Source organism: Blastomyces gilchristii (assembly GCF_000003855.2).
Source record: "Blastomyces gilchristii SLH14081 genomic scaffold supercont1.20, whole genome shotgun sequence".
Taxonomy (NCBI): Eukaryota; Fungi; Ascomycota; class Eurotiomycetes; order Onygenales; family Ajellomycetaceae; genus Blastomyces; species Blastomyces gilchristii.
In genome coordinates, this window is record NW_003101663.1 from 41696 (window position 1) to 56173 (window position 14478).

General features: G+C 31.1%; 1 protein-coding gene and 1 non-coding gene across 2 annotated transcripts; one reads left to right on the plus strand and one right to left on the minus strand.

Annotated features, from left to right (window-relative positions):
• Nucleotides 1–3327: 3327 nt before the first annotated feature.
• BDBG_17648 (uncharacterized protein) lies at nucleotides 3328–3522 on the minus strand (the record flags this gene model as incomplete). Its single annotated transcript, XM_031725322.1, has 1 exon — nucleotides 3328–3522. The coding sequence occupies one exon, from the start codon at nucleotides 3520–3522 to the stop codon at nucleotides 3328–3330; it is 195 nt and encodes a 64-aa protein (XP_031580301.1).
• A 2400-nt stretch (nucleotides 3523–5922) lies between these two features.
• On the plus strand, nucleotides 5923–6003 carry BDBG_17649. The gene has a single exon. It is a non-coding gene; the product is annotated as a tRNA-Leu (tRNA).
• The last annotated feature ends 8475 nt before the right edge of the window (nucleotides 6004–14478 follow it).

Sequence of the window (14478 nt, forward strand, 5' to 3'; positions counted from 1 at the left end):
AAGGGCGGTACGAGGGTGAGACTTGGCGTTGGTGTTTTGGAACATCAAAGATGGACAGGGTTTTCGCGGAGGTCGCTCCTCAGATATCTCCACAACTACAGATCGGGGATCTTCCAAAATTGAGAAGATTGGTGCATATGGCTAGGTCACTTCACCTTACAATTTGTATGACACTCTGGCCCGGGGTTGTGGTGTGGTAGGGGAGAACGGGGGATATTCCCATACAGGAGTTTTGAACAACGTCCGGTTCACATTTGGCTGGATAACTCCACCACCACACAGGGTATGCGGTCGGCGATGGGGTCAGAATGCTCGTATGATCGAGGGCTTTTCGATGGATCTATCAGCGGGTTCTTATTCGAAAAATCAAGTGAGTTTGTGGTGATCTGTTGCATGTGAGTGTCTGTGAATGCTCAGTATCTCTATCAAGAATTTCTTCATTATTTTGTTTGAAATAAATGTAACTGAAGGTGAAAGAGCCATGTGAAGAGAAGATCAGTTAATCACCTGTCTCATCTCAGTTCATATAATAATGAGATGTTCTTTTTACAGCTGCTTTTTATTAACATACATGATTCTCTGAGCTTTGAGACTCTGTGAACAGTGCATGATGTTTGCTACTCTACATTTTATACAGTATATCAGACACTTAATCTTCTGTATAATGATAATAAGTGAATCATTACATTTGAATCTGCTGTTATATTTACAACTGCTCACTGCATGCAGTCAGTATTCATCACTGCATTGATTTATAAAAATGTTACAGATTCATCTGCTCTCTGAGTATGTTTTCATCATACTCTCTGTGATAATCTTTCACATTAACTGCATCAGATGAATTCAGACTGTATTAATAATACTTCTTCAGAAGATTTATATTATAACTATGATCTGTTTCTTATTCAGCAGCTTCTGTATGAGTTTGATAAGACTCTTGCAGACTTCAATCTTTCTGCATGCAGCTCTGTATGAAATAATCTTATTAAAAATCAGCTACTTTTTGAGAAGCAGAACTACAATCTTATAGAGAAAATCATCACTGTAAACACTCTGCAGATGCAGTTGAATGACAATCAATGCTATGTATATGATTCAATCCTGGTCACAATAGAATTACAGCCATCTCACTATTTTATACAGAGTTCAGATGACACTGATAAAACATTTCTTTACAGAGCTCTCTATAGCTGTCTATATACAGGTGAAAAACCAGTTCTTTATATAACTTTCTCTGACATTGCAGCTATTCTTTTATCACATGACAGAACAGCTCACTCACATTTTAGCATTCTGATTGAATTGAATATAGATTTCATGTCAAAGATAACTATTCACAGTGAACTGAGCTGTCTGCTGCAGACTGTGAATTTGATTATTTGAGATAAGACCCTCATGCAGCACTGCTATTATATGAAGATTGTTAACTATCTTCTTCAAGATTTATATTCATCAGATGAGCTTTTTGATGATGTCTCTATTATATTTAATAATGATTTTACACAGACTCTGTCTGTTGTATCATGTGATAGTCATGCTGCAGTTATTACAGCTTGTCTGCAGTATTTATATATATAACAGCAGTTAACTGTACTGCACTTGATAAGAAATATGAGACTCACTGTGAATAATGACAATGTGATATTTATGAATTGACTTGATTAAATGTCATATAATCTGGACTTCATTGATCATATTGATCTTCTATTATATATTCATCAGACTGCTAATATCAGTGTGCTGTGTGAGAGAATGTTTTCTACAGCTGAATTTAGAACTGCAGCAGTCTGCTCTGATTACTTCAAAAGCTGTGTCATTCTCACTGTATTAAATCAGAATGCATTTCACATTAATGAACAGATTATAACAGTTATATCAGAGAACATTCATACATTCTATACTGCAGACATGACTCATATAGATGATCTGGCTCTGAGCTGTGAGAAGTTCTCTCACAAATATCTGGCTGTTATTAACTATTCAGCCCTGTCATTATCTATATTAAGATTGAAAGTGAGTACTTCTGTCATACTTCTGTATAATCTCTGACTGTCTGAAGAGCTCTGCAATGACATAAGAATAATTATACAGTGAATGATAATCTGTTTACTTAAGATGAAGATCATATTCAGTATGTATAAGAGTTCAGTTCATATACTATCACAGATTAATCTACATACTTGATCTGTTGAGATTTCATTTAATATGACTTACTGTCAGTTTTCAGTCTGTTCATACTTTGTAATGATAATTAATAAGTCTCAGAGACAGTCTCTTTCTACTGTTGATATTAATCTCAGAAACTCTGTATTCTTACATGATCAGCTGTATATTGTACTTTCTCAAACTACAGATATCAGTCAGTTGACTGTTCTGCTGAATGAGAATGATGAGAAATATACATTAAATAAGATATATTCAGAGATTCTATAGTTTCTTAATTAATACTTCTACTACTGCTGTTTTTTCTTCATTATCTACAGAATATCATTTTCAGATGTTAAAATAGAGGTCTTTAAATATGTAAAAAACTGTCATTTCAAATTGACACTAACTATTAAAAAAAAGAAAAAAGCAATAATGTCTCATCAGACTCATACAGCCTGCTCACATCACTCTCTATTTTTTGAATTTTTTAATCAGAGCTATAATGCCTGTGAAGATGCTCTGTTGACTGAGCTGAGTCATCTATAACAGGCTCACAGTCTCACTCTGCTCTCTACATAAATACTTCATCTCTTTCTCTATCTTATAGAGTCAGTGCATCTCCATTCACAGCTGTAATAACTTCAACTTCATGATTTCACTGCTACTCATCTCATCATCCTTCTCTTCATTCTTCAGAGTCATAAACATCGCCTGTTTCTTTTTGACTGAATCAGACAGCTCAGTCATCTGACTCAGCTTCACACTGACAGCTTACTTCTTCTTCTTTCTCTTCTTCTTCTCATTCTCCCCTGCAGTGATTGTATTGACAGGGACAGCAGTCTGCTGATTCTCTGTTATTTGTATGTCAGTATATATATTTTATATATACATTTTACTAATGAATTTGCATGCTGTAGAAATAATTCATTACTTATCAGACTACAAGCTGCAGTGTTTGTTTAGTGAATTATAGTAATAATTTACACAGACTCTCTTTAATATGCTGAAGATTATAACACACTTAATAAACAAACTGTGGTTCTTCTCACATGAGCTGCATAGTGAGATGACTTTGATATCACAGCTGTGAACAAGTGCTGATTCTACATTTATTGTTCTTTTTAGCTGAGGCTCAAAATTCTCCTCACACAGTACTATATCTCTCTTGAGCTTCATCTCTCACAGCTGTGCAATGATCTCACTACTGTTCTTGATGATCTGTTCTACCAGCAGCTGTAGCCTATGTTCAGGCGTCCACACATTGGCAGGCTGCTGGTGTGGCTGCTGAGGGGCAGGCGCAGGCAGATTGGCAGGCTGCTGGGGCTGCTGAGTCTCTAGAACTTGCTGAGCTTGCTCTGCACTATTATTAGCCATAATTCCATCATTTCTGAGCTGTTTATTTTTGGTTTTTTGATAGTTCTCTACTTACATTCAGCCATTTTGTCTGCTTCAATGTTTTGAGGGTTGATAGATGTAAATTGTGACATTTCAAATGCTTGCTATTTAATTGTAATTGCTATATTCTCTACATGAGCTGTCTGATATTTAATTACACCTCACTTAGAGCTTCTACATTTACTCTACAACACTACTACAGTGTTATTCATCTTTTTCATCTATGTGATTATTCTCTATTAACATATTAACAGCTGTGGATTACATGGAATTCATCTATACAAGTCACATGCAGTTGTTCATATCTCATTACATTCGTCCGAGGGATTAAACAGCGCGTTTTTCAAGCTGAATAAGCGAGCGCAAGCGAGCGATTAAGGCTTGTACTTATTAATATCTATCAGTAGTTCTGCTTCTTGTAGTCATTGTAATATCTTTTACATATACTCTTGATATTCTTTTCTGAATTCATCAGTGAAGATGAGAATATTATCTAGATAAATAGATACAAACTCATTAAGAAAATCTCAGAGTACTCAGTTAATATACTTCTGAAATATACTGAGAGTGTTAGTCAGTTCAAAGAGTGTGACTATTTATTCAAAGAGACTATAACATGTTTAAAATACTGTAAATCATTCATCTTCTTCAGTGATACAAATTTTATGAAATATGATAATAATATCTAGTTTTATAAATCATTGAGCTCATCTGATTCATGCTAGAGTTTCATTGATAAGAGATAAGAGATATCAATCTTTCTTTATTAATCTGTTCAGATCTCAGTAGTTCACACAGAATCAGAGTTCTTCATCTGATTTCTTTATAAAGAGAATAGAAGCTGTGATGAAAGAGTTACTAATGTATATGAATTCTTTATTCAACAGATCATTGAGTGTCTTTTGAAGAAGAAGAAGTTCATCTCAGAACATGTTATAAAGAGAGTCTCATAACAGTTCAGAGTTCTTATCATTCTTTTTCTCTAACTTGATACTGTGATTCACTTCAGAATCTTATAAGAAAGATATATTTATAATATTATCTTATCAGAAGATATCTAGATATTCATGATATTATTGAGAGAGTTTCATACAAGAATCTGTTATTATAATATAAGATCACTTTTCTAGAGTCTTTTTAATATCAGTCAGACTGATGAAATAGATTGATATATAATTCTGCTATCAGTGATTCTTTCAGCAACTTCTTTTTCTGAGTATTTTATAGATGTTAACAGAGATCTGTGTCAGATCAATAGTCTTATGAATATCATCTTTGTGAATTCTATCATTGTTAGAGAATATCAAGCTTCTGTTTTAAGTATTCAATAAGATATCTTATTCAGATAGTCAGATAAGTTCTAACATAAGATTATAATCAAGATTATCAACTTCATATGCATAGACATCTTCATGTTGATATTCTCTCATATCTATGATCAGCTTCATTATATAACAGATACAAATGTCTTTTGAATCATCAAATTCTGTGAGAAGTTAAGGTTTTGATAAAGAGATACACTGAAGATTATAATATCTTATAACTGAAGATTTTATTATTGTATAGTGACATAGATCACTGTCTATCATGACTTTTATATTATATATATTATCAATCACAGTAGATATAAGAATTATATTCATTGTTATCTTCTCTTTAAATTATTATCATCTGATCTCTTTAAGCTTCTGTTTATGAATTTGAACAGAAGCTAATCTTTTTCCTGTTTCATTAGAACATTCTCATAGTTATCTTTCAATTCTTTCTCTAATATAACATGATTGATAGGAACAGACACTGATTCATTCTTTAAATAAGAAGACACTAATCTTTCTCTCAAGTATGAAGACACATAGATTAATTAGCAGTTGAAAGCAATGTGTTCTGATCAGTTACAGTTAATGCACACTTTATATTGACATTGATCAGTGACTTCTTTAAGAGTGATCTCAGAGACTCAGAAGCCTGTTCAGACAGCAGAGACTCTTGCTTATGTATAGATATTTAAGTCTACTTAATTCATAATATCTGCATCATTGTTATTCCTCAGCACAGATGTATAAGTTACTGAAGTGTAACATCTTCTATCACTATTCTGTATATTCTTGAGCTTGATAAGACAGTTATTTATTGTCTGAAGCTGTATACAGAAGTCTTTATAAGTCTGATCTTTATCTACACTTATAAGAGTCTGTAAGAGTTTAAAAGTTAATATCTTCTTAAGCATACTAATCTTTATTCAATTCTTTTAAGATTGATTATCTGCTTCTAGAATCTTGATGTTGAAGTCAGAAATAAATGTTGTAAGAGAAGTGTTTCTCTGTCAGATACTCTGTAATCAATCTAATGTTTTCTGTTATATAACAGTGTCTTGAAACAGCCAGCGTGGCCCAGTTGATAAGACTGATAACCAAGGCCGCACACATTAGAGGTGCGTGGGTTCGAATCCCACCGCTGGCACCTGCTACTTCTTACTCATGAAAGCCCTCATATAATAGAGGCTGAGTCTAATTAGTAAGGCTTAATGCAGGGTAGAACTCTCTACTGCAAGCTAAGTCACTAGTTAAGCGAGATTCTGTGAACACTCATCAGAGCTGATATGAGATGCTAATATCTCACTATTCTACTATACACCTGTCAAGGTTCTAATGATATAGAGTCAAGTCTAATGTAGTGATTATACACTACTTAAGTAAGTCTCTAACTAGAGCTGTCATCAGAGCCTAGCTCTCTCTCAAATACAGAAAATGATTTTGAAAATCATCTGACTAGCAGATCTAGACACATATCTAGACTCTAGACAGAGTACTCTGATAGACTAGAGCCTGCAAGCTCTCTGCCAAGCTCTAATACTGACAGGGAGAACTGCAGTCATCAAGTCTATAATTAGTCTCTAATATGAAGTGAGGTCACAACAGCTGATTGATAGACCTATGAGCATCTAATGAGACCGAGATCAGCAATCAGAAGCTTGATATGTACATCACTAAGTGAGTGATAGCAGTCACTAACTAACATCTCTGGAAATTAGTGGCTGGTCTGAGAGGACAGACACAGTGATCAATTAATTATAGAGAGTTAAATGTAATTAGCTTAAGATGCATTCTGCAGGTGACTAGCACCTGTAGTCATCTTCTATTAAAGTAATGAAAATTGAAGCTTCAATTTCTTCTTCTACTATTAGATTTGAAACGGCCTGTATAAACTATACTCTGAGAGTTATAAAGATGAGCTTAAATCATATAATTAGAGAAAGAGTCTCTTTCTCATTTTTATCAGTTAACTCTGAAAATGAACTGAATTGAAATAGATTTCTTGATTAAAATGAAAATGATTCTTCAAAGAAAATGCCTTCTCAACTTTACAGACTATACTCTCTGATTAAAAATCAATTTTCTTCTTTAAATGTTGAAAAAGTGAATCATGAGAAGTTATCTCTCTGAAGAGAAAAGCTTGAATCTCTTATAGACTTATAAATAAGTGAACTATTAAAAGAGAAAGAATGTGAACAGTATTTGAAGAGAATTTCTATAATTAATATAAAAGACTCTATTCTGATTTATTCAGATGACTCAAAGAATGAGAATCTGAATAGATTAGATACAGACATTGCTTATACTGAAGATAATATCAATTTTATCTCAGATTTCTGAAATCTAGACTGTGAATCTGAAGTCTTTGATGCTGAACTATTTATAATAGTGAAAGCTTTCAAACTCATAGAAATAAAATCTTATAAAAGAGAAAATAGTTTAAAAAAGATATGAATATTCTCTGATAGTCAAGCTGCTTTAAAAAGACTTAGAAATAGTCAGATTTATAATGATCAAATGAATCTTGAACTGATCTTAAACTCTGTTTTGAAAATTCAAAAGAGAAGAATATCAAAGCTGATAATTCATCTACACTGAGTTTCTGCTCATATGAATATTCATGATAATGAATTGACTGATTCAGCTGCAAAAAAGAATGCAGAATTAAGCAGATCTATTCAAAAAGTTATATTCTAGTCTTTTATAAAGAGAAAAATAAAAGAATCTTGTTTAGACAAGTGAAATGAAAGCTGGCAGAAACAAAAGAAGAGTATACATTATTCAAGATTTGAAACAAAATCTAAGTGAAAATCTTGTTTAATTAAATGTAAAAAGAAAATATTCTCATCTATAATACAGCTGAAACTAGAACATAGCTATTTCAAATCTTATATACAAAGATTTAATGATAGATTTGACTTAATAGAATGCTCATTCTGCAATGCAAATGAGAATTCTGAGTATATTATAATACACTATGTATTATACAATAGTCTCAGAGTCAGATTGAAAAAGAAGTATAATCTAAATTAATTAAATATAAGATTCTTATTCTTAACTGAGACAGGAATTAAATATTTAATAGACTTTCTATCAGAAACTCAAGCAGCTATAAGAAAATGACTAAATTCAGAATTATCTGAATATGAAGAGGAGAAAATCAATCAGATATAGTCTGTTAAAACAGCTATATACTATCTTTTAATAATTTGTTTTGTTACAGTCTTTCTTTACTTTATCTTTTTCTTTCAATTTCTTTCTGTCTATCTATTTAATGTGTCTATCTTTAAGACTGTGTTCTCTTTTCCTTTGTCATGATATTGTCAAATGATTTCAAAGTATCAGAAGATGTTAAAACACTGTAATTTATAAACAGTTTTTGTATTCTGAGCTGGAATTTTCTGATTTTGTATATCTGAAATTGATGAATGTATAATAGTTAACTTTACAGATATAGGAAAAACTCTGAGAACTAAAAGTTCTCAGGTAGATGTCATAGTCTCTGACTGCATACATCTATAATTGAAGAATAATAATAATAATACAGTGTCTTGAAACAGAATATCAAGATATTTAATGATATTATCAGATATTCACAATGCTGATTTATATACTTTTATTTATGAATGAAACTTCTGTTTCATATAATTCTTTAATTGTTCATTGTTATATCTATCAATCTTGATTAATTAATAAACTGATGAAATCTTTATCTACACTTAGTTTTACAAGCATTTCCATTCTTCATGATGAGTAGAGAGTGAGATTAAAAGTATTAAAATATGTAGAAGTATCTAAGCATTCTTTCAGTGCTTTTATATTTAATTCTGTAGATATTGAAATTGTATGAGTTAATCATTGAATCTCTTTGTATTGAAGTTGTTGAGTTGCATGCATATCAGCTATTTATTGTTATTATAATTTCAACATTGCTCAGAGCCACTGTGACATTGTATCTATGCTTGTATTCAAGGGTTTCATATTATCATTAGACATGGTTATATTGATTGTTGAATGTATAATATCTGTGAAATCTGAAGAAGTGTAATTGTATTCTCATATATCTGAGTGTCAGAACTCTCAGATCTTTCACTGATATTCTCTTATAAGATCTTATTCTCTTTGTAAGATCTTATTACAGAGTCAGAGTGACTGATGAGCAAGCTTCTATCTGAAGACTCAGTGTCTGCTTAACTATTTAACTGTTTCTCTATTTCTTACACATTATTACATATTCAGATATCTCTCAATAAATAATCATTTCTGATGAGAAGATGATGCATGAATAATCATTTTCTAATAAGAAGATGATGAATATTTTTATAGTGTAAGAGGTCTACACTGAATAGATCAGTATAATATTATAGATCTTATATAACAAAGATAAAAATGTTAAAGAAGGAAAGAAAGAGAAAGTGCGAGAATCAGTGATTGAGATGAATATTTATACGTGTATGTGGTGGTGTACGCGGTGGAGCTTCGGGGCGGAAGAATATGCGCGCGTTCGTAGCGGCCGCGGATCGGCGATCGGGAATGAAAGAATCTATGGAGTGTAATGAAATAGTCTATATGATTGATCGGGCGCAGCCCGCCACACTTATATTAGAACTTGCCTGGCTATCTGAACAAGGCATCTTATTAAATACTTGAAATAGGAGCTTGATATTCCCTAACAATGATAGAATTCATGAAGATGATATTCATAAGACTATGAACCTTACACAGATCTCTGTCAATACTTATGAAATACTCTGAAAAAGAAGTTATTAAAACTGCTGATAAAATCATCAACAGTAAGATTATATATCAATCTATTCTGTCAGTCTGACTGATATTAAGAAAGCTCTAGAGAAGTTATTCTGTACTATAATAACAGATTCTCATACAAAACTCTCTTAACAATATCATGAATATCTAGATGTCTTTTAACAAGATAATATTACAAATTTACTTCTCTTACAAGGTTCAGAAATAGATCACAGTATTGAGTTAGAGAAGCAGAATAATAAGAACTCTGAATCATCATGAGACTCTCTCTATAATATGTCTTGAGATGAACTTCTTCTTCTTCAGAAGACACTCAATGATCTGTTAAATAAGAAATTCATATATATTAGTAACTCTTCTACTGCAGCTTCTATTCTTTTTACAAAGAAATCAGATAAAGAACTCTGATTCTGTGTGAACTATTGAGATCTGAACAGATTGACAAAGAAAGATCATTATTTCTTATTTCTCATCAATGAAATCTTAGCATGTATTGAATAAGCTCAATGATTTATAAAGTTAGATATCATCACTGTGTTTCATAAGATTTGTATTACTGAAGAAGATGAATGACTTACTATATTTTAAACATATTATAATCTCTTTGAATGAGTAGTCACACTCTTTGAACTGATCAATACTCTCAGTACATTTCAGAAGTATATTAACTGAGCACTCTAAGACTTTCTTAATGAATTTATATCTACTTATCTAGATGACATTCTCATCTTCACTGATAAATTCAGAAAGAAATATCAAGAGTATGTATGAAAAGTATTATAATGACTACAAGAAGCAGAACTATCAATTGATATTGATAAGTGTGATTTCAAAGTTAGAAGTACTAAAAACTTAGATTTTGTCATAGAAGCTGATAAGAGATTTAAATGAATTCTGAGAAGATCTCTGTCATTCTTGAATAAGAAGCTTCATGCACTGTGAAAGATGTATGAAGTATCATTGAATTTACTAACTTCTATTGATAATTTATATGAAACTTCTCAGATATTGTGAGATCACTTACAGAGCTTATTAAAAAGAACTCAGTATTTTAATAATCAATGAACACTGAAGCTGCATTTATATAGATAAAGAAGATATTTATTAACACTTCTCTGCTGATAATATTCAATTCTGATCATGAGACAGTTGTTGAAGCTGATTTCTCTGACTATGTCATAGAAGAAGCTATATTATAATATGATAATGAAGATATTCTATAATTATATATATTTATATCTAAGAAACTGAGTTCTGCTGAATACAATTATGAGATCTATAATAAGAAACTTCTCATAATTATACACTGTCTAGAAGAATAAGACTTCAAACTCTGAAGTATCTCTGAATTTAAGATAATCATAAATTATAAGAATCTTAAATACTTTATAATAATCTGTAAACTCACTGAATAACAGATATAATAATCTGAGTTTCTAAGCTACTTTTATTTTATAATACACTATTATCTCAGCAGTCAAAACTCAATGACAGATGCTCTCTCATGATGAGAACAAGATATACTGTTCAATGTGACAGATATACACTAAATGAATTGAAAATATTAACTCTTAAATCTGAAGAGATTAGTTGATCATGATAAGATTACTCATGACACTATACATACTTCACTGATCAGAACATTCTCTGAATCTACACTAAATAAATTGTGATATATAACAGCTCAAACTGATGAACTTCTTCAAGCACTCACTAAAGCAGTATATCAAGAAGCACTCTGATTTCTCCCAGAACTACATATAAGAACTGATATCTCAGAATGTTCAATTGATAATAATAACACTCTACAGTTCTGTGAATGATGCTGAGTCTCTCACTCTGAACTCTTACATACTCAGATAATACAAGAGATGCATGATTTGTATATAACTGATTATTCAGACTGTGAACAACTGTATAAAATGATCTCTTGAGAGTTCTACTGATCTGAGATATTAAACAGTATCAGATACTTCATCTGAAACTGTAATCACTGTTCTTCTATTATCTTATAAAAGAACTGTAGAAAAGATCTACTGAAATCACTTAATATCTCTAATAGAATCTGATAAGATATAGTGATTGACTTCACTATTAATCTATCTAAGAGTAAGAATTGTAAGAACATTCTGATCATTGTTAACTGACTAAGTAAAGATATAATATTAAAATCTTATAATAAGATGAATGCTGAATAAGTTACTGAAGTCTTCTTATGAAGTTTATTCTATCAGATACATGAGTTACTGAGATCTATTATATTGAACTGAGACTATCAATTTATGAGTACTCTCTGAACAAGAATCTGTCAAGTTCTCAAGATTATATATCATCTGTCAACTATCTATCACTCTGAGACTGATAATACATTAAAATAAATAATTCAGACTGTAAAGAATTATCTCTATAAGTTCTGTAATCACTTATAAGATAATTAACATGATCTGCTTCTACATGCAGAGGTCACTATCAATAAATGAGATGCTGTTTCAACAGATATAAGCCTGTTCTTCCTTACACATGATTATTACATAAAGATGTTGAATCTTCTAGAGATTACACAGTTCACACTAAACTCTCACAGTTTAATTCAGATCATTGACAATATAGTAATAAAGTTTCAAGATGTCTGTGACTGAGTAGAGACCTTCATGACAACTGTGAAACAAGATCAAGAGAATCAAATCAATGTTCACTGAGATCTCATTAAATAATATAAGATAGAAGACTTGATGTGATTGAATCTTAAGAATATATAAATCACATGTTCATCTCATATGCTGAATTACTGCTATATCAAGTATAAAGTGATAGAAGTTCTAGATAGTTATAACTACTATCTTGACACATTATCGGAGATTTATAATGTCTTTTATACAAGCTTACTCTGCTGTGCTGTCACTGATCTGTTTTCTTCTCAACTGACTTCTGACTGACACTCATCAGACATCATAGAAGAAGATAATGAGCTTGAGTGAGAGATTGAGAATATTCTTGATAAGAGATCTCACAGCTGTGACTGACAATATCTTGTGAAATAAGTCAGCTATAATCAACTGATCTGAACTCTGAGTTCCATGTTATCTGAAACAGCAGCTCTTGATCAATGAGAACTGCTTCTGAAAGAAGGGAACTAATGTGATGAGCTGTACCTGATCAATCATATAGACTATTCTGTTACACTTCACAGATTTCAATAATTTCAACTGCTTCATTCTTGAATGTATACACTCTGATTCTCAGTCATTCTCAATCACTGATTCTCAGCTGCCACTCTGATTCTCAGTTATTCTCAATCACTGATCCTCAGCTGCCACAAATGCGTATAGATTCTTTCACCCCGAAGCCTCATCATATACATCATCACATACATATATAAATATTCACTTCAATCATCAATTCTCACACTTTCTCTTTCTTTTTCTTCTCTAATATTTTTCTCTTTATTATATAAGACCTATAAATATTATACTGATCTATTCGGTGTAGGCCTCTTACAGCAAAGCATGAAGGCCTGGTCTCAACTGCAGTTTTTATTGATATAAAAGATGCATTTAATCATGTTTCAAAGTCTAAGATAATTCAAACTTTGAAGATGTTAAAACTGTCACTTTCTCTAATAAAATGAATTAACTGTTTTATGTCTAAAAGAATTATACAACTATTCTTTGATAGAATAAAATAAGATAAGACTGAGATAAAAATAGAAGTATTATAAGAATCTTCAATCTCATCAGTTCTATTTACAATATACACTGCATATCTATTCAAGAATAGAGAGATGAAAATAGTGAGATCTTCAAGTTATGTGGATGATATTAATCTAGTCTACAGTTCAAAGATAATCAAAGAGAATTTAGAAGTGATTGAGAAAGCAGTAAAGAAAATCTTTGTTAGAGCAGATATCAATCTAATTCAATTTAATATGAATAAAACTGAGTTAATTCACTTTTTTCCAAGATTCAATGAGAAAAATCTAAGTCTAACTCTTTTGAATAAAGAGATTAAACTCAGTTTGAATATTAAATGACTAGAAGTATGATTAAACTCTAAGTTGAATTTTAAATATCATATTTAATAAAGAATTATCAAGACAGAGAGACTACTGAATAGTGTAATCAGACTATCAAATACTGAGAGAGGTCTATTCTTTCAGACTATGAGATAATTATACATAGTATGTATTATCTCAGTAGCTGATTATGAAGTTCAAGTTTAATGAAATAATCAAGATAATTTCACTGAACTCTTTCAAAGTCTATAAAACAGAGCTTTGAGAAGAATTCTGAGAGTATTTAAATCATCTTCTATTAAAGTAATGAAAATTAAAGCTTCAATTTCATCTTCTACTATTCAATTTGAGAAGGCCTGCATGAACTATGCTCTGAGAGTCATGAAGATGAGCTTAAATCATATAATCAGAGAAAGAGTCTCTTCTTCATTTTCATTAATTAACTCAGAAAATGAACTGGACTGAAATAGATTTCTTGATTGAAATGAGAATAGTACTTTAAAAAAAATGTTCTCTTAACTGTATAGACTATACTCACTGATCAAAAATCAATTTTCTTCATTAAATATTGAGAAAATTGATCATGAGAAGATATCTCTCTGAAGAGAAAAGCGGAAATTTCTCATAGACTTATAAATAAGTGAACTATCTAAAGAGAGAGAATGTGAACAGTATTTGAAGAAGATCTCTATAATCAATATAAAAGACTCTATTCTGATTTACTCAGATGACTCAAAAAATGAAAGTTTAAATAAATTAGATACAGACATTGCTTATACTGAAGATAATATCAATTTCATCTCAGATTTCTGAAATTTGAGCTGTGAATCTGAAGTCTTTGAT